We start from the raw sequence: 24,475 nt of genomic DNA on the forward strand, positions 1-24,475 counted from the left end.
GAAATATATGTATGCTTAATCCCCATGTTATTTTTGTTCTCTAACCTATGAACTATGAGGAAATAAGTGCGTATGTGTGCTCGTGTTCCGTCAGTCCACTGGCTCCAGCGTTTCGTTGAGCCAACTGTTCTGTGAAAAGCTGGTGCTTCTTTTCTGTACTTGGCATTTTTCTAAGTCACATCTTTCTTTTATTGTTCAACAAAAGCATCACGTTGTCTTTGTTTAGTCTCCTTCAGGGACTCCCTGAAACACTCGTGATGCGTGATCAAGTGTTGCCAGATGTTTTGGGTTACAACTATTCATGGGTGCTATCTCATACAAGTTGTATTGAAGTGTTTTGTGGTAACAAAAGCAGTGAAACAATTGATAGGAGAGACTTCCTGATTCTACTTTGTCTCGGTGCAGATCACGTTTCCATTTTCCAGCCAGAGATTCCCTAAAGCTACGTCACTGCTTTAACGCTTACGACACCCTTAGACGTCATCCACCAAATTCTAGTCACTGTTGATGGTGCTGGCGTCTTGTTCTGTTGGGAGGCCAGAGGCACTACTAACACAGGCCAGTTGTAACACGCTCAGTTCCTCAAAGCAGAAACTTTGTTTTGAGAAACTCTGCATGCTAATGTGCAGAATTCATTCACAGAAAAGGGATTTTGACATAAGAAAGTTACTTTTTGGGATGTGAATTTAAATTTATGTCAATTGTTTCCCTGGATTATATTCATGCTAATATAGGCTTTGCTATCTAGAATACAAGACTGGACCCTGGATGACATATAAAAGGAGCAGAATGTCACAGAATTGGAGCCCCGCTGTTTGTCTATCCTTGGCACCTTACTAAATGGACACATTTAATGTAAAATGATTTAAAACAACATTTAAAAATGAAAATACACTATTTTTTATTTACACATTTTTGTCTAGACTGTTTAAAACAGTATTAGCCTACAAAAACAATTACACATAGGCAGGAAAGAAGCATCAGTTTCTCTTTGTCATCTCTTTCATCTCATATTATTCTATTTAGGTTAGAAACTGTTCTTGTCTCATCAAATAATCAGTGTGTTTGAGAAAAATGGTCATTGCATCTCAAATCATTGTAAGCCAACTCCGAGCTGCTGAAAAAATGTTATGCTCCAAAGTTTGTACAGATAATGTTGGCTTTGAAATTGAAGTTTGATGCTTGTTTGGTTGGTTGGGTTTTTTTGCCCATTGAAATGTGAAGCAGCTTTCAGCCAGAATACCTCTTAAAAATATTAGACAATAACCTAAAATTTCCACTGGTGTTTCTTACCATTGAAGCGAAGGACTAAATTGTAATTTGGGACAGAAATAATATCTGATGACGAATTAAAATATGAAAAAGGAGCACACATTAATAAAAAAAACTTCACAAAAGACAACTAGTGACCATTTCTCAATGGTATATAGCCGCATTTCACATCAATGCAAGATAAAAATGAAATGAATAAATAAATAACATAAAAAAAATTTAGTCAAAAAATGAAGAAAATAAAATAATTGCTTTTTTAAACTTTTTAGACAGATCTAAAAGTACAAGTGCTAAACATTTGTTAGCTAACATTATTAGAAGCCACTACAGTGCTGCAATTAATTTGAGATATAACAATTTAGTATGAATGCATTTTTTTCTGTGTTGCAATTATCTCTTTCTGCTGTTAGAATAAATAAAAATGATGTGATGCAGTCAAGCTAACCCATTCTTGGAAAATAAAATCCTTTCTCAACTGGGTCTACCCACTTCCATGTAAACTGTTGGGATGATGTCATACATGACTTGTCCTCACTAAGTGGTGATGCACAGGTCCAAATATATCCAGTTCAGGCTCATCGCTTCACAAAACAGCCCCCTGTAGACTTCTTCAGACCTATGCATATCTTCTTGCATGCTGAACTATGTCTGGCAGAAGTATGTCTAGCTTCTGAAATGGAAGCTTTGTATTTACACTCATTCAGTGTCATTGGGTTAGGGTTAGGGTTCCTAACAACTGCATTTAGTAACAATTTGGATGTCTTACTAGGAACTAGTGAATTGTGGTGATGCTTGAGAAAGAGAACAACCAATGTTGCTGAGATTGGCAGCTGGGTTTCTCCTGGAAATGCTTTGATCTGGAATAAGCTGTGGTGCTAACTTACTTTTCAGAGTCATGCCACCTTCAAATATGTCACTGTTCAACATGCAGTCCTACCTTCACATACTGTCAGGAATGTGTGTAAATATGTGAGGATCTTGAGTGGCAGACTGTCTGTAACTAGGCGCCTGTCTGGGGTTACGGTCTTGATTAATGATTGGGCTAAAAGAGCAGCATTTGCTTCTCGACTCCAGATACCTGATTGATTTATGATATTGCGAAGCCGTAATGGATAAAGAAAAGCTGGCCAGTGGGTCCCTCATCCCATCATAAAGAAACACATTTACAGGTAGTTAATAGAAGACTCTGGATTTAGGAATTCAAAGACTTCAGAGGTTGACTTGCGCACAAAAGGTGCAGCAGCAGTACGGAATGCAGACAGACCGTTTCTTATCTGCATAGCACCTGAGACGAATACCTTTCGAATGTCACCCTAAGCATCACCTCATGACAGGAGCTGGAATGGACATGTGTTGTTTATCGACAGCATGTTCACCAATTTGGATTTAGTCTCAATCTTTTATAGCCACAACTGGTGAACTTGATGGTGCATTTAGGAGTTCACAAGTATTATAGCACAGCTATCAATGAAATACTGAGCTTACCTTTACAAAGATGTTACTCTATAAGAGCTAACTGATTCAGTAAAGTGGTTCTACACAGTTTCTATGCATTTATAAATTTACAATGGTAAATTACATACCCTGCAATATATTAGCTTGCGTCCCACACACAAAACAAGGAAGTCCTGTCACAGCACAGTTCTTAACGGGCCTCATTATCTTTACTCAGCCTTTATTTAATAGGGGGGAAAAGCGCTTGAACTAGAAACGACTGAGGGATTACCAAAAAGCTGTGTTACATTGTTCAGGGTTAGAAGGCTCACACAGAGACGGTGAGTGCACACCAGTCAGTCTCAAGGACTCCACCACTCTTGTAAATGATTCTCGGGCTGTTCAGGTGTTCTCTGGAAGGAAAAAAAACAAGCTTTGTTGACCACTTCAGGACCTCTGACGTGAAACCGCTAAGAAAACAGCATCTTGTGGGATCAGAGGTCTTAAACATTGTTCACCCAGGTTCCCTGGAAGTATTCATAGAGCATGATGTATTATGCCACAAGTCAGGTGGGTTACTGAATCAGCCCGCTGCATCTACGCAAACCACGAGCAGATCAAATCAGTCGGTCATGGGTAATGTAACATAAGTGAGGTCTTGGCCAAAAAATACCACAAACCTGCCCTCTGTGCATGCTGACTCAGAAACAGAATAATGCACGGATTTGAAGGTAGCAGATGGTATTCCGGTTCTGTGTCGTAGCATGTGTCACGGGTGTTTATAGTGTCATGGCTTCATATCACTGAATTTTGCATCTCAATCCTCTTTGCATGTGGTCTCTCCGACCATGTATGATATGTCTTTCCTTGAATGACTCATCGTCCATGTGGAAACTCTAGCATGTAGCGCTGCAGTGGATGACAGGTTTGAAGGAAGGGTATGACACTTGGAGTTCACTCAGTATTGGCATTAATCAAACATTTACTTAGTGTCACTGAGGAGCTGTACTGAAAATGGAGGGAAGCGACACTGAGGCGGTGGCTCAGAGTCAACGTGACAAAGTGCATGCACCATAAACACAGCTTGAGAAGTCTTTGAATTCTTTAAAACAAGAAAGTACAATGCTTAAAAAAATACAGGTTCAAGTACAGCATCAAGTCAAAATGACCTCCAGTAGGACACTAGTGTGAATGTCTCTGACCGAACAATCAGAAATAGACTTAATGAGGGTGGCCTGAGGGCTTGATGTCCTGTAGTGTGCCCTGTGCTCACTGCCCGGCATTATGGAGTCCAACTGGCATTTGCCATAGAATACAAGAATTATTGAGGTCCACCAATAGCACCCTTTGTTTTTCACAGATGAGACCAAGTTCAATACTGGGATGAAATATCTGGAACCAGTGTCAGACCATCAACTGGTCCAGTGGGTCCTGGATTCCTCGTGGTGTGTGACAATGCCAAGTCTCTTGTGACAAAAGTATGCAGGCAGTTCCTGGGAGGATAAAGAAACTGACTCCATTGACTGGACCCCACAATCACCTGACCTAAATCCAACAGAAGAACTCTGCGACATCATGTTTCGGTTGCACGTCAAACTGTTTGGAAGCTCAGTGTTGCCCTGGTCCAGATCTGGGAGGAGCCCAGGCATGTGGGAACCATACACACTGCTGAGAACCATTCTTGAGCTTCAGTGAAATTTCAGCAAAATGGACGAGCCTGCCACGTCATTTTGTTCCCTCCTTTATCTTTGAATTCAGCCCTCTATAATTTGATAACTGTCACTTTCATCAAACATTGTGGCATCCTATTCCTTCCTACAAATTTCCCCCCAAAATTATTAATATAGATACGGAACATGATTTTTTTCCCCATAACGATTAGATGTGTTTTCAAAGTGTTCCTTTATTTTTTTTAGCAGTGTATTCATTCAAAGTCAAGGGCATCGTGTTACCTGTTCTAAAACGCTCTGCATTAAAACATTTCCAGAAGTGTGTCTACTGGCAGCTCTCTGACTGAAGGCCCTGTCTCTGAACCGTAACGGAGTATTTTAAAAGTATTCAGCTATATTCCATTACTGCCGAGTTGTTGATATGACTCCTAGAAAGTTGATTTTTATCAAACCCTGACAGACTTTCCCGCATTAGTCATTAGACACTTACATAAAGCCAGCATTTACACACTACAGGTGATTTTACTGTGCCACGCTGAATGACCTGTAGTGAGGATATGCACACCCTCTCATGGTCAAACGTAGAACAGCAGTTAGTTTGTTGAAATCCATAAAATCCTTACTATGTTTTCTAAGTTTAAAGCTAAAAGGAAAGATGTGACACTTATGTTAGTTTTGTAAGGATTTATTCAAAATCAATATATAGAATTTTTTTTGGGGGGGGAAATGGTCACGCTTTCAGTTCCAGCAGGGAACAGAAAGTGTGACCATTTAAGCTTAGAAAAGAAACTAACCTGAGCTTATCCCCAGTACCTGAAAGACTCGAGTCACATCAGGTCACCTTAAAGCCTTTGGTATATGAATACATAAAGAGTCACATGGATTTTTATAGAAAACTATGCTTTATTTGAAAACAGTTCAGCTTCACAAAAATGATATAAAAAAAAAAAAAAAAAAAAAAAATCCCCTCATCCGAACCAGCACATCTATCAAGATACAAGGTTTTTTTGCTTTTGGTTATATTTCCATATGGCTGCTGATGACAGGAACGCCGCAGCACCAGATGCTTTAGGCAAAGTGGTATAAAAGCACTATGTATACCTGACTGCTGGGGTAATGGCTTTGGTGCCTACATGGTTAACTGTTAATTCAATTATGACACAAGTTATACATATTTATAGATATTTTAAAAGAAAAAAAAATACAAGAATAAAAACAGATCATATTACAAAACTGTAGCAGATGACCCTTTATATGTACCTTCCCGTACTACTCAAATATTAACAGTAAAACATGACAAAAAACAAGAATTCTACATACCACTAACATGTTTGTTCATTTTTCTTTTTCAGTTGATAAACGTGCAGTCTCTACGTTTTTAAAATCCACAAAACCTGCCAGACTTCATGATGCTTTCAGCAAGAAACAAGATGTGGAAATGTGGACATTTTTAGGTCTGTGTGAACTTGTTATCCAACTTCAAACTCAACAAAACCCCAGCTGTCTTTAGCCCACGATCTCACCCCGCTAAGGCGTACGCTACTACATGGAGTGGTCTACAGAGCAGGGTCAGTCTTGTTCTTCTTTTTCAGGATTTTGAGGAGCTTCTCGGACATCATGTAGGGCCTCTCCGGGCTGCCGTCATTCCTCTCCAAATCCTCCACTGGAAAGAGGTCAAAGAAAAGGACATTAAACCATGCTTTTGAGGACTTAGCATAAGTTTAAATGAGCATCAGATTTTGCGATGTATATTCACAGGTAGGAAATCTGAATGAAAACCTTTCAGTTCTGCAAAAACAAACAAAACAAAAAAAAAAGCATTTTTTTTTTTTTTATTAAACAGATATTACTGGTTAAATTGTGTTTATTAAACCAACTGCACTGCAAAACACACAGTCATTAAAATAAATATTTTAAAAGGCAAAGCTACGCTAATTTACAATTTAAAAAAACAAAAACAAAATTGCACGACTAAAAGACTCCCCAGCATTCATTAAACAGAGACAAATGTGTTATGGCTTAGAGTGAACATAGATTAAAGTGCTTCACTGAGTGTATTAAAAAAAGATTCTGGTTGCATCAACTGTAAACACTAATATATTAATGTGCAAAACATTAATAATGCTGTCAATTAGGCACATGATTGGCTTCAAGTTTCTATTAGGTAGTGGCAGTGCGAGCATGTTTTATGGAGGCAACGCCGAGTTAGAAATATGAAGTCACCTCATAGGGAGCCATTCATTTACCCAGATGTTCACTGAAGTTTCACATTTTCAACAGCCATAAAACATCTGCCAGCTTTCAGCACGCTAAACAGGATGAAGCGAATGTCAATAAATCTCTGAGTGTGAGGTGACATCACTCGCATCACAAAATTCATACAACAATTAAACACATACCAAACTCCTGCCTGCTGTAAAGCCCTTCTGTTCGTTTAAGTTGACCCTTCTCTAAGCCCCACCTCCTCACTGACAAATAATGTCTGTTGTGCTGATTTATTTGAATTATTTTGGAAAAAAAAAAAAAAAAAAAAAAAAAAATCACAAACTGTATATAAAAACACGAGCATGGTCACTATGACATCACCCTTTGGTTTTTGGAACCCCGACTTTTGGCCCTTCCCATCATATAATGTTTGTTTGTTTGTTTTTTTTAACAAGACATCAAGTGTGAGGGTGGATCTCTTCAAGTCTGTTAGAGTAACTTGGACCATAATTAGTAGTTTAATCATTTTTCTGTACTCATCAAGATATCACACTAGCCACTGATGACATCATCAGTTTGAGGATTGCATTTACTGAGGTCATAAATATAGTAAGTAGTAGGCTTGTTTTCCCACAGACTTCCATATAACTTGAGGAGTCGCCCCCTACTTGCCGCTAGGATAAAAGCAGGTTTAAGACACAAATGCAACTCTATTACACTACCCTAATACATAAGAAAGTAGTTTGTTTAAAAAACTCTGGTTATCGCTTCTACAGGGTTTGGTTACCAGCTGTAACCAGAGTTTTCCTGTCCTATACTGTACTACAGTAGTGTGATTTTGTTTGTTTGTTTGTGTGTTTGTTTGTTCGAATTATTATTACAATTATTTCCTAGCAACAATCCATGCTTTAGGCTTACTTTTAGGCAGTCTGCTTTACTTTTGGTTAAAATATTTGCCTAACAAGCAAAAGATCACCAGTTGGGGAGGAGACAAATTCCTAGCAGGGTTACATCAGGAAGGGCATCCAGTGTCAAAATCCACAAGATCCAATATGCAGATTGGATCGCTGTGGTGATGCCTTGCGAGTAAAAGAACCACCGAAAAAATGAAGCCATGTGCTTTACTCTTAAATGTGTTTTCTAAATATAACAAATAGTATTAGACAGTATTTGCTGTGAGTTTGTGAAATTCTACTGAAGACAATGTGGTATACGCTGCTGTATAAAACGCTACTTAGTGTCGGATGTAACAGTTTTTAAAGACCACCAGAGGCAAACTAAACGAAGCCTAGATAATCCATTTAGGGAACGTTCAACGTCCTATTACCTCAGGAGGATGCTGAAATCACTCTGAACTGAAAAACGTCCTTCATTCATTTTGAAACTTGCGGGGTTGCATCTGCACAAAGTGGACTAAAGCAAAATGCTGAATCCCTGCCATTTTAAGGCGTGGTGTTTTGTAGCTGTACTAGTATCTGAGAGAAGTTAAGGGAGCAGATGAGAGAGTCCCAGCTCATACTTTGAAAGGGTTCAAAATAAAGAGACTTTCTGGATTTTGCTCTGCCTGTAATTAAGTGGAAAATCTGAGTTTTTCCCCCCACAAACTCCTCCTCTAAGCCGTGTCCTCCTCCTGAGCCTCCCATTTCAGCTGGGTGTCTTCATCGTGTTGCTGCTGCTGAGCGGAGGGCTCAGATGGATCCTCCTCCTTGTTCTTCCACAGAATCTCACGAAGACTTGGCGACATGTAATAAGGCCTCGCAGCTGAGCCGTCATTGCGCTCCAGGTCTTCGCCTTATCGTGTTTTTGATTATTTTGTGTTAATGGGTGAATGTGAAAAAAATTTATGTATACACCAGGGTGTTAGAGGGCAAGTGGGAAGGGAAAGGGAAATAAGAGGGGGCGAATTAGGAAGTGAGAAATAGGAAAGGAGACACAAAAAGAGAAAGAAAGTCAAATGGCAAGCAAGCAAAAGCACCCAAAGTATCACTTCATCACCAAGCAGCAACATTTGTCAGGCTAACAGGAGCAGGCTGTTATTTTGAAATGTAGCACACCGTATTTCATGCAATTTAAAATTAGTGACAGCCCAACACCAGAAGCAAAGTGAGAAAAGTTTTCATTTCGTTCATTCCTAACATTACGCCCTTCCTCCTTTTTTTTTTTTTTCCCTTTCACGTAAGAACCTGTTTGGACGTTTGCGTGGATAATTTGAATTACATACAGATGTCACAACTGACTGAGAATGTGTCACTTACAGAAACACAGGAACAGAGTGTCCACACACATGGAGTACACGCTGAAGAATGCATGGGCGATGAGGTATGAGCAAACCACCATAGTCTGATAGAGATGACAACAAACACACAAACATTATCCTTCAACAAAACAATTAAAGACAAGAAAAGAAAAAAATAGAAATTCAGTCCTGCTTACCAGGATGGGTACCCAGTAGTAGTTCAGGGTTGGAGCTGTATTCTGAAAGGCTTTCACTCTCCCAGAGAAGAAGAAGAAGGAAAAGACCCCTGTGGAGAGAAACCCCAAAGAATATATAAATACAATTCCCATGTACACTACACAGTCTGAGCTGATGATTACAATTTGTATTAGCTATAAATAATGTTGTACATTATAAATCAGTGGAAGCGATCCAGTCCTATTTAAAGCTCCAATTAAATCCTACTTCCAAAAAATAAACAAATCCTAAAACACCACAGCCAGTAAGTTTGCAGGATTTCATCTGCTATGCAGACATTTCTGGACTGTGAGTTGAATCGGTCATCCAGCGATGGGTCGACACAATCCTTCCAGGAAATGCTGGTTTAGTCTGATATTGTCAATATGAAGGAAAAAAAAATGCATAAACAAAAAGCAGACTCACCCAGAAGTCCAACAATGAGCAGTTTGCCCAAAAATAAAATGAAATCTGTCACTTTATCCAGCACAGCCACCCTGCAGGGATTTAAAAACAGGCATTTACTCCAGTCAGCTTTATACGATTAAACATTTAACAAAATGCTTTCTGATGAGGTGATGATTGTACACTCACCTGATCACATTCCTCATGAGGAGGAAGAAGGCGTCTCTGGCAGAGGTGCAAAAGTTTTTGCCATAGATCGCCGCCTAGAGGCCAAATGCAGTCATTATGTCAAGATAACACTTAACATTATAAATACCAAGCTTTTAATCACGCCAGCTCAGAGACTTGAATAAGTAATAACTGAAACACGTACCATAATATACGCATTTCTGTTCAGGAACTTGACGAATTTCTCCAGACACCAGAAACAGCACTTCAGACAGCACAACAGGAACTTTGCAAACTTATTTTGGGCTCCTGTGAATGAGAGCAATTAACCTTTAACAGATGTTAGACATAAATAGATCACTTTTATAGCTCATATTCTTAGAAACGGTGGACTGCAGCCTTGAAATGACATCTATATAATATTGAACTCCATAAAAAAGTAGCAAACCTTTCAGCTTGTGGTCCAGATACTCCAGCAAAACCCTGATGATCTGGATGATGGAGAGGATAAGGGAGCCAAATGCCAGAGTCCCTGTGTGATACCTAAAACAATTAAAGAATGAAAACAGGAAGTATGTTTCAGGACCCGGCAAAGCAAATGTCAGAAGACAGTTTTACTAAAAGTCTTCACCCAACACAGATACAAACCTGAGAGATCTCCCAAGAGAAGAAAACACTGGGAAAGCAGGAATGTCATCTGGCTTTTTGGCAGCCCAGTAGTAAGAAGCAAACGCCCCAGCTAGGGTCATCTGTCCCAGTCCCAAGACAAAATTGGCACACCAAAAGAAGAGGAAGACGTTGTAGAACTGCAGGGCAATTAGGTATTTGTGGTAAGGGGTCTCTCCACCGTAGAAAGCAAAAAGGCACTTCGAGTCAGGACACTGGGCTTTTATGGGACTCGTCGAGTAGTTCTGAACAAAGACACGGTTAATTTAGTGACACCGCAAATGTATTTCTCAAATCCAAAACATTAAATCCAAGCGGCATGCATGGAAGTAAGTGAGATGAAAATTTAACACACAAATGAAGAGGAGAAAAACTTACAGCTGGGTCACACGTTTGTCTCGAGTAGTCACAATTTGTCTCATTGAAGATTTTGTAGATAGGCTGATTGGACGTGGACAAGAAACTGATCAGTTCTGTTAAGGCTTACCATCATTAACTGATAACAAAACTGAGACAAATGAGTGTATAATAATACTACTGATAAAGAATAATATGTATGTTCCTCTGTTTTGATTGGGTTTATTTGTTCATGAATGCAGTGAACTTCAATCACGCAGCTGCAGAGTATGCATGATCAAACTTCAACCTTAGCTTTTTAACTTACAAGCCCTGTTCATCATCCCTGCACATACTCCGTCTAAGGTATCTTTACCTCAACCGTTCATTCAGTTCATTCATAGACACATTAATTTTTTAAGTCAGTTTAAAAGTTTAAATTCTTCAAGAACATTTAAAAAAAAAAAAAAAAAAAAAAAAAAAAAAAAAAAAAAAACAGTTCAGAGTTGTATTTTTCCATTTCCTCATCAACCCTAAATAACAACACTACCACGAACAATAACTTGAAAGGATACACAGCAGTTACTCCCCAGTAGGCAATGACCACAGCCAGGAGGAGGAATGTAAACAGTGGGTAGAAAAGGGAACACAACATATGTCCAATTGCTCTGAAAACAGGATCACAGCATCAGTGGGAAAAGCAAATGCAAACATCTACCTTCACAGTTATGAATCAGGTTCTTTATCTGCACCCTTAATGCAGCGCTTAAATCCATTACTGTCAGTCACTCTAAAATAAACAATATAACGTCTAAGTTTTATTGATCCGTTTCTCTTCTACTTGCTACAGCTCTAAAATGAAGTCTGACCTGCTGGCTTCTTTAATAAGAGCAATGGCAATGAGGATCCTCTTCCAAAGGAAGATGAGCAGCAAAATGATGATGACCTCCACAATGGCTAGAATAATAACTATATAAGGAGATAAGAGAAAAATCACGTGAGTGTCTCAAGTTTTAATCAACATATGTTGAGTGTGGATGATAATCCATGGAGATTTTGAGGATGTATACTGACTGAAGGCCAGCCAGGTCTGTCTAATTTGCAGGTAGACTGTGAAATCTGTCTGGAAGCCCAGATCCTTGATAGTCACATTAGCGCCAGCCTCTCCTTTCAGGGCCGCATACTCCATGTAGCAATGGAAGATACCTAATCAGCAACAGGAAGCACACAGAAAAGCAAATAAATTTTTGGGGAAAGCAGGTGGAAAAAAGGGGCCTTGTTATTTCCTTTTGGGTTTGCTTCCAAACAGACGAGGAGATCTCTTTCATTTCAAGAGTCAGATCAACTGTGAATCGGTTACAATGATAACTTTGACATCTACCTGAGCAAGTCTGCAAAGTTTAACTAGTTGTTTTGCTAACACTCCACATTCATTTTTCAATTCCACTCCTTTAGAACAGATTTGTTTTCAGTTGACGGTCTTATGGTCGTCTGTTAAAGCCATAAAAATACAAACTTGCATTGCTTTTTCTTTGACTGTAAAATCAGTCTGTCAGTGATTCTTCAGTAGTACACTGGAGAGTAGCAAGGTAGCAGAGATTGAGGGTTACGTGCATGGTAGGAATTAAAAAAAAAAAAAGCTTAAAGCAGTTAAAATAAAAGTTAATTACTTGAGACACTGAAACTGAACTCTGCGCTAAGCTTGCCAAGTGTGAACAGCACTGTTTAGAGATACTTTGAAGTAATCTGTGAAATGATCAATGACTTGGTAATGATGGAGAAAATTCTTTTCCCACAATAATGAATGTGTGTTTTTTTAATATACGCTTTGTAAGCATATGCAAAATTCAGCATTGCCAGCTGTTTGTTTTTGCATGAGACATGTTTTCCCAAAGGTGTCTCATACTCTCATTCCTTTTAGTGTGAAAGGATCAGGTTAGGATATGACAGGACGTGACACTGTGTTTTTCTTCACACTCAACTAAACAAATGACACACATTTATTCAAATAGAAAATCTAACATCACAGCTGTGGGTCACTTCACTCAAACTTTGCATCTTCCTTTCATGCAAATTCCTTCAGTTTGCATTTTTTCCACACTGACTACAGTTTTCTGACAACAAGGACTTTCACAATTTATCCCCAGTCAAAAGTTACCAACCCTGCATTAATATTCCTGCTGTGCTGAATACTAGTGTATTCACTGAGCATCCTCACGGTTATACCGACACTCGTGATTTACTTACTGACCAGCTAGTCTGGACCTGCTTTCTGGGTAGGACCAGATTACTAAGCCATTATGAACCACAATGATATTTTCCACCTTGTCCCTTACCATAGCCTATCACCGCTACCAACATGGCAATCATGACCCAGACCATGATCCCTGCCAGGAAGCGGAGGAGGATGAGGAAGAGGAGGCTGATGATCATGGCAATAACCAATCCCCTGCAAAGAGGAGGTACGGTCAATTTAAGGAAAATCTCTTTGCAATACAAACAGAGCTGACAAGGATGAAAAAGGAGAGTTTATTACTTACAAGAGGATCCAGTACCAGCAATGTGTGAAATCCTCAAAGATTTTCATCACCACCTGACGAGCTTCCATTACCACAGTGGCATTCCTGTGGAGAGAGCCCCGTGTGTTTATCTGCTTCAGGAATTTCTCATCACACTTTATTTGTAGTGGCAGGCTGACACAGACCAAGAGATAGAGTAATGTAGTTGAAAACTAGCTGTGTCACAAAATTCTACTGATGTATACTCACTGTACACCAGCAACAAGGTCTTGGGCGTTTCTAATTTCATTTCCATCATTAAATGTGGAGCTGTTTCCCACAGTTATCACCCCTCCTTTCATGCCCAAAGCTGGGAAGCACCTGCGGGTGACTGAAAGAAAAGCAGAGAAACGTATCATTGTCAAAAATACAAAAACAAAGAAATGAAATGTGTTTCCCTACATGTGTAAAGAATAAAACAGTTTTATGTGTAGCGAGATGTTTTCATAGTGGGGCTTTTTTGGCTTCTTTTTGTAAATTAATTATTTAAAAAAAAAAAAAAAAAAAGGTGTCATTTTCAGCTAATAGTAAATAATTTGTACTAGATATTTGTTAAACTATAGTACTAAAATATTTTATAATTCTTCAGCCAGGAAGGAGTGCAGAAAGATAAAGAAGTTCAAGTACAGTGCAGATAAGCAGCACAAATGATGTGATTGAATCAGATCCAATTTATGTTGTCCAGTTGTTAAAAATGGGGGAAGATGGGTTTGTTTGTGTGTGTAAATCTGAAGGTCTCTCTGCTTGCCTTTTTGTAAAGGTCAAAGGTCATGAATCATGCAATGATACTCTAGTACAGCGGTCCACAACCCCCGGGCCTCGGACTGGTACCGGTCTGTGAGTCGTTTGGTACCGGGCCGCAAGAGTTGAGGCTCAGGTGTGAAATGTATGGTTTTCAGGGTTTTCAGCGTTATTTTGTTATCGTTTTTATCATTAACTCGGTTTTCCTTGGTCTTTTCACGTGTGTTATGAATAAATCTTCTTTTTTTCGGTACTGGTACTAGTTTTATTTTGTTGTATTTATCCGCGACACCTTAAAGGCCGGTCCATGAAAATATTGTTGGGCATAAACCGGACCGTGGCGCAAAAAAGGTTGGAGACCGCTGCTCTAGTATCATTGCATGAATATTCCACTCCCCTAAAATTCCTTTGAAAAAGAATCATTTACACATATTTAGAGATTCTACTTACAGGGTTTGCTGGGAAGCAGCATTGCAGGACAGAGACGTTGCTTAAGGATTTCTGCAACACCCTAAAAACACAGTATATCCAAAACATAAGTGAAGGTCTGTAGAAAGCATTCGAATATATCGATACCCGAGATAGTACAGAAGACTTCAAGTACAACTCACCATTGTGTTGGTCACTCCTTCTTCACAGAAGTTTTTATAGTAGGCAAAGTCACTATTGACAGCGTATGCTTTGATTAATGTCATGAACTTATCAGGGCACTTCTCCACACACATCTAAAGATGAACATGGACAGCAGGACAGTCAGGCCACATTCCCATCACAAAAGCAGTCAAAGAAATAATGTAATAATAATCCTTCTTCAGCTTGTTCTTAGCCATCTCTTCTACAGAAGTGAGGCTTTTCCTCACATCCATTCCTGTACAGGGTTCTAGTTGTCGTTGTTCGGGGGTGCACTGGTGAGAGTCCTTTCTTTGAAAGCTTTCATTTCGTACCACTGGCAGGCTTGTTTTCTACTGTGTGGCTCTTTGAATTTCTTTATGACACTTCTCACTCTAGCCTGTGATACCTGGAACCGCAGTGATCTTTGTATATCCATCTCCTGTTTTGTTAGCATCAATAATTCTTTAAGCTTAAACTGATTTCTTTAGCTTTTGACAATAAAATGTCCCAAAAGAACAGTTTAAACCCATGTTGAAGTTTTTAAATTGTGCGTAAATTGGAAAATAACCCTCAGTTTTCAGTTGATTTTGTAAGCATTGACGATTACAAAGCACAGCAGTGGTTTGTACTATGGCTCAATGAAAAGGTCAGTTTTTCCAGGCCTAAAAACACTGACCCTGTTCATTTTGTTTTCTGAAATAATTCTGTTATTTTGGCCAATCACAAATGTATTTTTTCTAAAGAAAACTTGCTGATAGGGGGCTGGGGGAGTAACTTTTATCCTCATCTGTAAACAAAAGCAAAAAGCCAACTCTTCCCCAACTCTACACTCATAATTTTAAGCCTTCACAACAAAGCACATAGTGTATATTGTGCTTTTCTTTTTGTTTAAATAAATATTATAAAGATTCATCAACAGAGGAGTTGGCACCTGTGTGGTTGGGCACTGGAACTCCAGCAGCACCATGGGACTGGCACACTTCATGATGTTGAAGTAGAACAAAAAGGGCTTCTTCCTGTTGGGAACAAGACCAAAGAAAGTGCACAGAAATGTACACAAATTTCTAATTAACTATTTTTGTCCAGGGACAACACAATGCTGTCACAACACTGTTTGCAGGGTTTATTCAGCTGTCCTGCCTTTCAATTGGCTAACATGTGCTAGGTACTTTCCAGTTTACTTTTACACATTCCAAAAATACATGGTGTGGCTATTGAAACAACCCAAAAAAAGTATACAAATAATACAAATGAATAATAGTACCAGGTAAGGAAATTCCCAAAAATTGATTCTTTTCAGCTGGGACTGCAGAAGTCACCTGGATGAGGGACGAAACGTTTCTCCCACTGAAAACGCTACGTCCAGATGAACAGAATCTACTTTTTGGGAACTAACTTAATGTAAACATGCCAGGAAAACCTTTGAGTTAACTTGTTAGTCATAATGGATTGTATTAATGTTGCCTAATTAAGTTAGCTAGCTAAGCTTTCAAACCAGTTGTATATATTTATAATTGATTTTGTATATCTTTTTAGATGGTTATACACAAAAAAAGCCTGAGGAATCGAAAACACCACGCAAAACTTTTGAGCCACCCTTCATTTCTGCTTCCAAGGAGCCAGACTCTCTGGCCACTTAACACTGGCCTATGAACCATCAAGGCATAAAAAATGCACCTAACTCAAGGAATGAACATGAAAGAAACAGACAAAAATAAATTAATATATGTATCTTTAGGGACAACACACCGAACACTAACAAGCTTGTTTTGAGTTGTACAAACTCTGTCTTTTGTCTTATATACATCCATGTATGTTAACACATTTCAATAAACTGTTTCAATTTCAATAAACTGATTGGTGCTGCGGCTGCGGCTGCAGCACCAATCCGACTATCGATCTCCTGCTCCCTTCTCCCATCACTCGTGAACAAGACCCCGAGATACTTAAACTCCTGCACTTGGGGCAGGAACTCGTCCCCGGCCCGTAGTGGGCACTCCACCCTTTTCAAACTTTCAAAATACCCTAAAGATCACACTCAAATTAAGAAAAATAGAGCAGCAGAGACCGTTTTATCTATACTTTGGAAAGCAACTCACTCGAGTGGAGTGCCAGCCTGTCCACAGAACTGGCCTCGGCTGTCTGTGGGGTAGATCACCTTTCTTGGGTCACCCTGGGACCAGGCTGGGGTAGAAAAGAAGGAAAAAGACAGATATAAAGGTTATGAAACTTGCATTCAGTTTGGATATTTGTGCTTCTGTGTTGTCTCCTTACCGAGTATTCCCACTGCAAGGTAACCAAGTATGGCAATAATGAACAGAATGCAGCAAACAATGTCTGTGCAGCCCCTACAGTGGAGAGAGTTCAAATGGTTAATGGAGTCCTCTGTAGTCATCTGCACAGTGTAACAGCCACATCTCTGTCTCACCTGTTCTGGATTGGGCCCCTGAAGCTCGGGTCATGCTTCCTGGGCTCACCTGCATGAAAGGAAAGAAATGCATTGATCAATCAATGAGCTCTTAGCATTGTGGCAACTGAAAGCATGGCTCGCTGAGAGGTTTAACCCTTTAAAACCTGAACCATGAAATAACTGCCAAAAATTTTGAATTTTGACTTGAATAATGGAGTGGGGTTTTTTTACCTTTAGACAAAATATAAGAATATATCAAATTTTAATCTGCATACATGAGTTTTAATTTGTAACACACTTGCTACATAAGCCATATTTTTGCAATTTAGCCATTAAAAATGTCATGTAATTTACATCATTTTTGAGGGTAAAAAAAAGTCACGCTGATGATATAGATGTCACACAAAAAAACCCCTCACAAAACACATGTATCAAATACGATACGCTGGGGTTTAAAGGGTTAAGTAAACATCTTTATAATAGCTGCTCATTAATTTATGTTAAAACCAGAGCTGGATCAAGGCCATGGAGGAGTGCGCCAGAGTCTTCCTCCCATTTTTCTCCCAGATGACTTTCCCTGAAGGCCAGACACGCCCAAAAACTCATCAAATTCCTCCCTGCTGACTAACCAGGAGCTCATGTAAAACTCATAATACAGCAGGAGCAAACAACCCATGTGTAAAGCCACCAGCGGAGCTAGTATTGTGTTTTTCATACAGCTCTATGTCAAAACAAAGCTATCATGCTCATCAAACACATCTTCCCAGTTCATAAAATGAGCAAACTTTTTTCTTTTGTCTAAATATGGTTAGATTACAACATGCTGTCTCTTATAATAAGGACTATGCTTTCTGTTTTTGCAGCTGAAGTTGCAGGTTCAAGCAAACACTTGAGCTTGCTACAGGTTATCTGACGGTAGTGTGTCTGCTATCTAAGCAAATTTCACTTTCCAGTTCCAGTCCAAATTCTGGTTAATTGTTAATCCACAAACGCTTTAATCCAAATTATACTTTTAATGCTAAATTGTCACAAGAAGCATCCCAAACCTGACGCCTGATGTAAACAAGCAAGGAGCAGACCTGACAGTGAGGGTTGGTGCTTTAGTGGGGATATCCTGGCAAATCCTCCTATCTTACACTTAAGATTTACAAAAGCTCAATTGGAAAGTGTTTGCAGCGGTCTGGGCTCTTTTCCCAGACACTTCTATAGAACTGGAAATGTCTTTTGCAACCACAGTTTTAACGTAGCAGCACGCTAGCTTCACATTTCATACCCATCGTTTATACCGTCTATGGTTTTTGGTGTAGCGGCTCAGCTTTTGAGCTTTAACACATCCTTTCAGCCAGCTCTCGTCCTTGTCTTACACTCACAAGCAAAAGGCAGTTGGTCTTTCACAGCCAGGCATATCACCTTTCTATAAGATTACAAAGAACTATCTGCAAAACAGTGCTGAAGGAGGCAACTTCAACACTCTCACCTCCCATTGGTATGTTGCTGACCTGATCAGTGGGTCCATAGCTTTGCTTTGACTAAAGAGTTTAAAAAAAAAAAAAAAGTCAGCATTTCAGTGCAGTGAATATTCAGCCTGCGGTATAAAAACAATGCTTGCCAAAGGAGGGCGGTTTGGCTCATGCTTAATGAAAACTTAAAAGCTATTAGCTTGCGTTGGGAGGGACTGTTTCCTGTTGCCATTACTGTGACAATTATGCCACAAAAAGACATCTCCACCAGCTTCAGGCCTACATCATAACAGTGCCCAGACATACACTATTAATAATGTGTAGCATATGGAGTCTTGAAGTATAGACAAACACAACAGCTATGGTGACTCTGAAGTATGTGACTTATGAATGTGGCCAGTGGGGTTATGTTGCAACAAGCATTTACAGCCTTTTGAAGAAGTCACCACTTCCTGTTATAGTGGGCGTAGATGTTGTATTTCGTATGTGTTCTGGTATCTAACTTCTAACATATTTCAAACAGGTTTAGTTTTTAACTTTGTTCTGTTCTTCGGTATAAATACACAGATTGAGTCCAAGAAAGAGATCTGCACCTCTGGTGGTTATCTATATTCAGCCTTGTAACAATAGTGCAGGAGAAAACACTGATAAGAGACTTGCGTAACCTCACACACCTGTATCGGTGTGCACACACATCCACTGCCGGCAGTGACACACAAACACACCCCTAGTCTCAAGGCTGCCGCTGCACTTTCAGGTGTGAGCACTTATGCACTATACAAGAAAGCTAAACAGCCGATCTAAAGATTACCCAGTGATCACCAGCGTGTCTTAGATTCTTTTTTTTTTTTTTGAAAGAGTGCCTAGTTGAGGCAAAAGTAAAGATAAACAAGTCAGTACCGTTCTTTCCATAATATTCTCCACCCTCAGGCATGTTGAAATTCCTTCTTGGGGAACAAAATTTTCTTCTTCTTTTCACAGCTCCTTTATCTGGTTCACTTCATCCACCTTTCCTATCTGCTGCCACAAATGACTGAGTAAGGGGAGAACCAAGTAGTTTGGTAGGAAACCAGTTCAACCTGTTCCTGAATAGCCGCACAACAACCAATGCTCCACCCAACCTATTTCACAGTCCCATCCCCAAACACCTCTTTGTTTATCCCGAAAAAAAAGCAGCCTCTTTCCGACCTGTACTTGATCTCCCCCTACAGTACCTCCCCAGCACTTCCAAACATGATTTCTGTCGGCCTGCTTTTCCCCTCTTGTTTCCACGTAAAGTTGCAGGCAACTTTAACTCATCTACAGAGAGGCTGGAAGTAAAAGAAGGTGTGGGTGTGTGAAAGAGTAGGAGGAGACTAAAGTTCATTTGTGTATGTGATCAGGAACATGTGTTTGCAGTAAGCAGAGGAGGAGTTCTCCATCTGGGGGTGGTTGGCATAAATGCTCTCACTAATTGAATTCAGGTGTTTGGGATATTTATGGCTGTAAAATGGTCACCTGCAGCAACGTGACAGCTCACAAGCTTCTAAGCTTAAACACATCAGTATTGAGTAAAAACTAAAATGGTATATGTTTCCTTCCCACGGATCTACTGCACTGGGGGCAGAGTGAAACCCAATAAATCTTACAAGCTAGTGATTTTTTTTGTTCCCTGCCTGTATGATTTTGGTCTCCACTTCTGTTTGTTCCAACAGCCGAAAGCAATCAGAGCGTGTTAAACGAACTCATCATTTTAACAAAGAGTCCACAGACAGACTAAATGCCACGAATGCTTTCCACGGACACTCAGAGAAACCAGAAAAAAGGGGGAGCTGTAATGAAAGTTTCCATCCAGTTTTTTCTTTTTTTTTGGCTAATGTTACTGCACAAGAGAATTACCACTGCAAGCCTTTGGTTTCCTGTACTTCTCTAAACAGCAAAAACGCGTTGCAATAACTGGCACGGTGACACCGATCCAGCTCTTTTCCTTGGAAACTGATTTGAGGTATTAGAATCAAGTGTGATGGAACTGGTCGAACAGTCATGCGTAACTCATTAGAAATGACCTCCATCTGCAGACAGCTGCTACAACACGTGGGGCGATGCAGTGAGGGAAATGAAGCGAGCACATTTTTTATTTGAAGTTTTAATCTGATAAATACTCTCCAGTGTGCTGCAAGACACACTAGCATTTACTGGAAGCATAAAAAAAGTATAACATTTCCAACATGTAGAAGCGCTCTAACTTACTAATGAAAGGCCATGTTGGTTTTTAATGAACCTTCACAAAGACGTTTACAGTCCAATCTGCATTATTGTTGTGACTGAAGCTAAAGCTCATGTCCTCCATTGTTTCTTCTCAGCAGTATTTTTTTATTCATGTGCAGCATTTACTCTTTAGTGTGTCCCAACATTCCTGAGCTTCCCTGTTTTATTTTCTTGATACCTTCCCACACATCCTGGAGTTACATGAAAGCTTCTCAGAGTGTTTTCTAAGGACATTCTGACCCTTTGCAGCACAAAACACACAAGTGGAGCTATATTTTTGTTTTTCAGCTGACTGATATACTGGCTATTCATTTAGGACATTTTCTAAAATAAGATTTTACACTTTTATTCTTTAGAAACAATTCAGTTCTTTCAATTTTATTTATTATAGCACCAAATTAAAACAACACTTCACCTTAAGGTGCTTTATATTGTAAGGTAATGACCCTGCAATAATATAGAGTAAAAACCAGGCAACCCCCTATGAGAATGCACTTAGTAACAGTGGGAAGGAAAAACTCCCTTTTAATGGGTAAAAACCTACAGCAGACATATGCTGATCTCAATATTGGAAACACTTCCCATCTTTAGAGTTGTTGTTTGGGGTTGCCACTTTCTCCCCACGTAGGTTCTCTTTGGGTACTCTCTCTGGTTAGATTCATTGGTAAATCTAAACTCCCTTTAGGTGTGAGCGCATATGGTTGTCTGTCTCTCTCTGTGTTAGCCCAGCGACAGACTGTCCAGGGTGTACCCTAGATCTTCCTCTATGGTGGCTAGGAAAGGCTCCAGCTGGCATAAAGTAAAAATAGATGAAATGTTAACAATAGCTTGTCTTGCTCTCAAGCTGCATAAAACGTTACCAAGGGCTGCCGCTGGTTGCACTAGCTTAAAATCCTGAAGCTAAAGGTCACAGCCCTTCCTGTCTGTGTCCCACATGTCTGTCAGTACAGAAAGAGGGTGTGGATAACTTCAGTCCAAGTTCAGATCTATTTCCGGTATTACAGAAAAAGCAACACAATGACCACACGCAAAAATGCAAGCAAGCTGTTGGATCCTTTGGGAAATGGTTGCAAAGATTTGGACTCGACTTTTGCAAGAGGAGTGTTTCTTTTGAAAATTGAAGTATTTTCAGACAGCAGCTAATCTTTAAGCTCATCAAAAATGAGCACTTGCACAACAACTTTAAATACATCTGATGAGCATATCAACTCCTATTCTCTGCTGTCAGATGCAAGGAAGAGATTTCTGCTACAGATATGATGCAAAGTGAAACCCACACATTTAATTTCAACTTAGGCTTGTAACACCTATCTAGAAAATCATCATTATAAATACCACCAGCTGACGACAGTAAGTCTCTATGAAGCTGTTTAAAATTTTGTTTATATGACATGAACACTCAAGCACAAATTGGCACAATGTCCTGTGATGATAATAACAGGAACTGTGAGTGAGATTAAGATGTGATCTACAAACACAGACACTGCCAGGGAGAATAAATACAAGACCATAGCTCAGTTTTTACCCAGTAACTCACTCTTAGTGCCTCACACTCTCGCAGTTCAAAGCAGCTGACAAAACCACAAAGCTGTTAGCAGAGTCACATAACCCAGATTGGTCTGCAAGGGTATGATCAGGCACCGTTCAGTGCAAACAGAAGGCTGCAGTAATAGATGTATTTTTATTTTGTTTTTGTTTTTTGTCAATGCAGCACACGAAGTGAAATGAAAAGAAAGTGAATGGATGAAATGTTTCCAAAAAAAATCTGAATGTAGTTTCAGCATAGTCTAACATGACATGACGGAGAGATCAGGGGGGCATGGAGATCAGGTTTCAAACTACACTACTAAATATGGCTTGTAATTACGCCTAACTTGCACCAGGGCGAGGCTGCATGGTTGTTTCAGGTCCTGTCATTGAGGTTTCTTCATATATTACAGCCTGAAATTACTCCAACGCATAAAACTGGTGGAGATCCTATAGTGTGTTCTGACATTTTCTGCCACATGGAACATTAAGGTTATTGTTCTTTTCTTCTTCTTTTTTTAGTTGTTTCTTTTAGCTGGTATGAAGATTCACTGAAAGATATTAAAGAATTTGAGAGGCTGTAGGCATTCTTACTCACTTTCGCAACTAACTACACTGAGCAAACTCACATTGTACAAAAAGGCACACACACATACACAATATTCATTGCAATCTGTGGAAGGTAAATTGAATCAATTAGCCATCATGTGGCAAGCAAAGTGGGAAAGGGTGTGTCCAGGGAAGAGCAGGAGGAAAATACTAAGAACTGCAAGCAGAAGTAACTGGCCTCGCTTTTCATTCCTTCCTATGATCATGTTAACAGTATAAACTGCAAGCTGCATGTGAAGAGACTGGAAGTTTGTACAAAAGGCACATGTTATTGGTCCAAAAACAGACTTTATGGGGGAAAAAAACCCACCTCGCTGCATAACTTTTTGTTTGTTTGATGTTTTTTGTTAGCTTAAATCGCTCTTCGTTTCATAGAAAACCATTTCCCCTGTACTGATTTCACTGAGCAGAAAGCTGTACTACAATTACTATTGTGTGCAAGAATAAAAACACATTTTTAACAAGTATTTTGGGATAAGTGGGGGCATAATTACACCCATATTACCTGATTACGAACTACAACAGCCAAAACAGAGAAGCACTGATACTGTAGTTGGAGTCTGCGTTTGAAATGAAACTAAAGATAGCCTTCCCAAAGCAGACTGAATGCACTCGGTGGACAAAATGAGACCCTCTTCACTTGTTTGAGGAATTTTCTAATAAGCTGTGCTCTATATGCACGCTGGGTTAGCTGAGCTGCCTGCCATAGCAGTCTGAGGAATGTGGCAGCAACTGGACAAGCACAACACAAACTGGGGCATTGTGCACCCTGACAATATATAGCAGCATACTTCAGGCATCCTGTGTTTTCACAACACACACGCAGAACAGGGCTCCCGTGCCGTAACTGAAAACATTGACTCAGAAGTAAAAGCTAGCTTACCTTGCGTTAGTTTGTGACAATACACGGGTTCGACACTTCGCCAGAGAAAGTGCTAACTTGAAAAATTAAAAGTCGAGAATGAGGAAAGGTACTTTACTAAGCAAAGCTGCTGGGACCATTGTGAGACCTACTTTCGCAGCTCCAAAAACGCAATAAAACTTGGTTTTACATTAACTGCCAATAAGGACTTTGGACAAATGAAGTGAGCGTCTCCGTTTCAGGCTTTAAATATTTACCGTATTTTGATTTCTCTTCCAGTTCCATGATTATGAAATGTTTCTTCTGGACCAGAGATGCTCACGTACGACCACTAAAACGCATTTCCAGCCCTGACAGACGTCCGTGTGCTGCGCTTCCCTCAACTTGCTCGCTTTGTATAAGTCCGCTCCAAAATCTTGACCGTTCTGCCAACGTTTAAAGGGGGATTCCTCAGAGGAGAGCACTGACCAATGAAAATCAGGGATGCCATGATGGACAGGATATTCAACCAATCAGATGCCGAAGGCGGGAGTTCATGTTCCCGGAGACTGGGTTAATTTCTGGTGCCGTTAGTGATACAGGGCTTGTTCAGTCTATAACAATGCAGCAAATGCGGTTCATCTCAATATTTAACGAGGGCTTGATGATTTGTTCGGATATTATTACCAATTCACAGCGAAAAAATAATATTAATTGGACCAGAATGCAGCAAAGCAATGACATAGCATAACGTTCATTGGCCGATGAAATCCAAGATAACATTAATTATAAAAAGCAATTTATTCATTCATAATTCAACTTACAGTCTTAACATTACCTATTCAGACTCTGCACTGTGTAT

At 39.6% G+C, this 24,475-nt stretch overlaps 1 protein-coding gene across 4 annotated transcripts; it reads right to left on the reverse strand.

Annotated features, from left to right (window-relative positions):
- Positions 1-5,278: 5,278 nt before the first annotated feature.
- Positions 5,279-24,048, reverse strand: LOC102794288 (choline transporter-like protein 2). 4 transcript variants are annotated; one of them, XM_087839571.1, is made up of 22 exons: positions 23,892-24,048; positions 16,948-16,996; positions 16,794-16,867; positions 16,619-16,703; positions 15,451-15,535; positions 14,519-14,632; positions 14,358-14,418; positions 13,377-13,497; positions 13,149-13,232; positions 12,945-13,057; positions 11,683-11,814; positions 11,478-11,577; positions 11,184-11,276; positions 10,651-10,735; positions 10,255-10,517; positions 10,055-10,149; positions 9,812-9,915; positions 9,628-9,701; positions 9,460-9,530; positions 9,015-9,103; positions 8,837-8,921; positions 5,279-8,372 (listed from the first exon to the last, which is right to left on the reverse strand). In XM_087839571.1, the coding sequence occupies exons 1-22, from the start codon at positions 23,917-23,919 to the stop codon at positions 8,194-8,196; spliced, it is 2,184 nt and encodes a 727-aa protein (XP_087695697.1). In that variant the 5' UTR covers positions 23,920-24,048; the 3' UTR covers positions 5,279-8,193. The 4 variants fall into 4 exon arrangements, with proteins under 4 accessions (XP_087695697.1, XP_035769894.2, XP_006805111.1 ...); XM_035914001.2 differs by lacking the exon at positions 23,892-24,048 and adding an exon at positions 19,290-19,445; XM_006805048.3 differs by having other exon boundaries at positions 5,288-6,039.
- Between the last annotated feature and the right edge of the window lie 427 nt (positions 24,049-24,475).

Source organism: Neolamprologus brichardi, chromosome 4 (assembly GCF_056152115.1).
Source record: "Neolamprologus brichardi isolate AB-2024 chromosome 4, ASM5615211v1, whole genome shotgun sequence".
NCBI classification, from domain to species: Eukaryota; Metazoa; Chordata; class Actinopteri; order Cichliformes; family Cichlidae; genus Neolamprologus; species Neolamprologus brichardi.

What these genes read in the sequence shown, in the direction of transcription:
- LOC102794288 (XM_035914001.2), bottom strand. Translation starts at nt 19,323, where the DNA reads ATGCCTGAGGGTGGAGAATATTATGGAAAGAACG. An exon ending in TCTGGACCACAAGCTGAAAG is followed by an intron (nt 9,916 to 10,054) that starts GTTTGCTACTTT and finishes TCTCATTCACAG; the next exon opens with GAGCCCAAAATAAGTTTGCA. An exon ending in CTCATGAGGAATGTGATCAG is followed by an intron (nt 9,531 to 9,627) that starts GTGAGTGTACAA and finishes AAATCCCTGCAG; the next exon opens with GGTGGCTGTGCTGGATAAAG.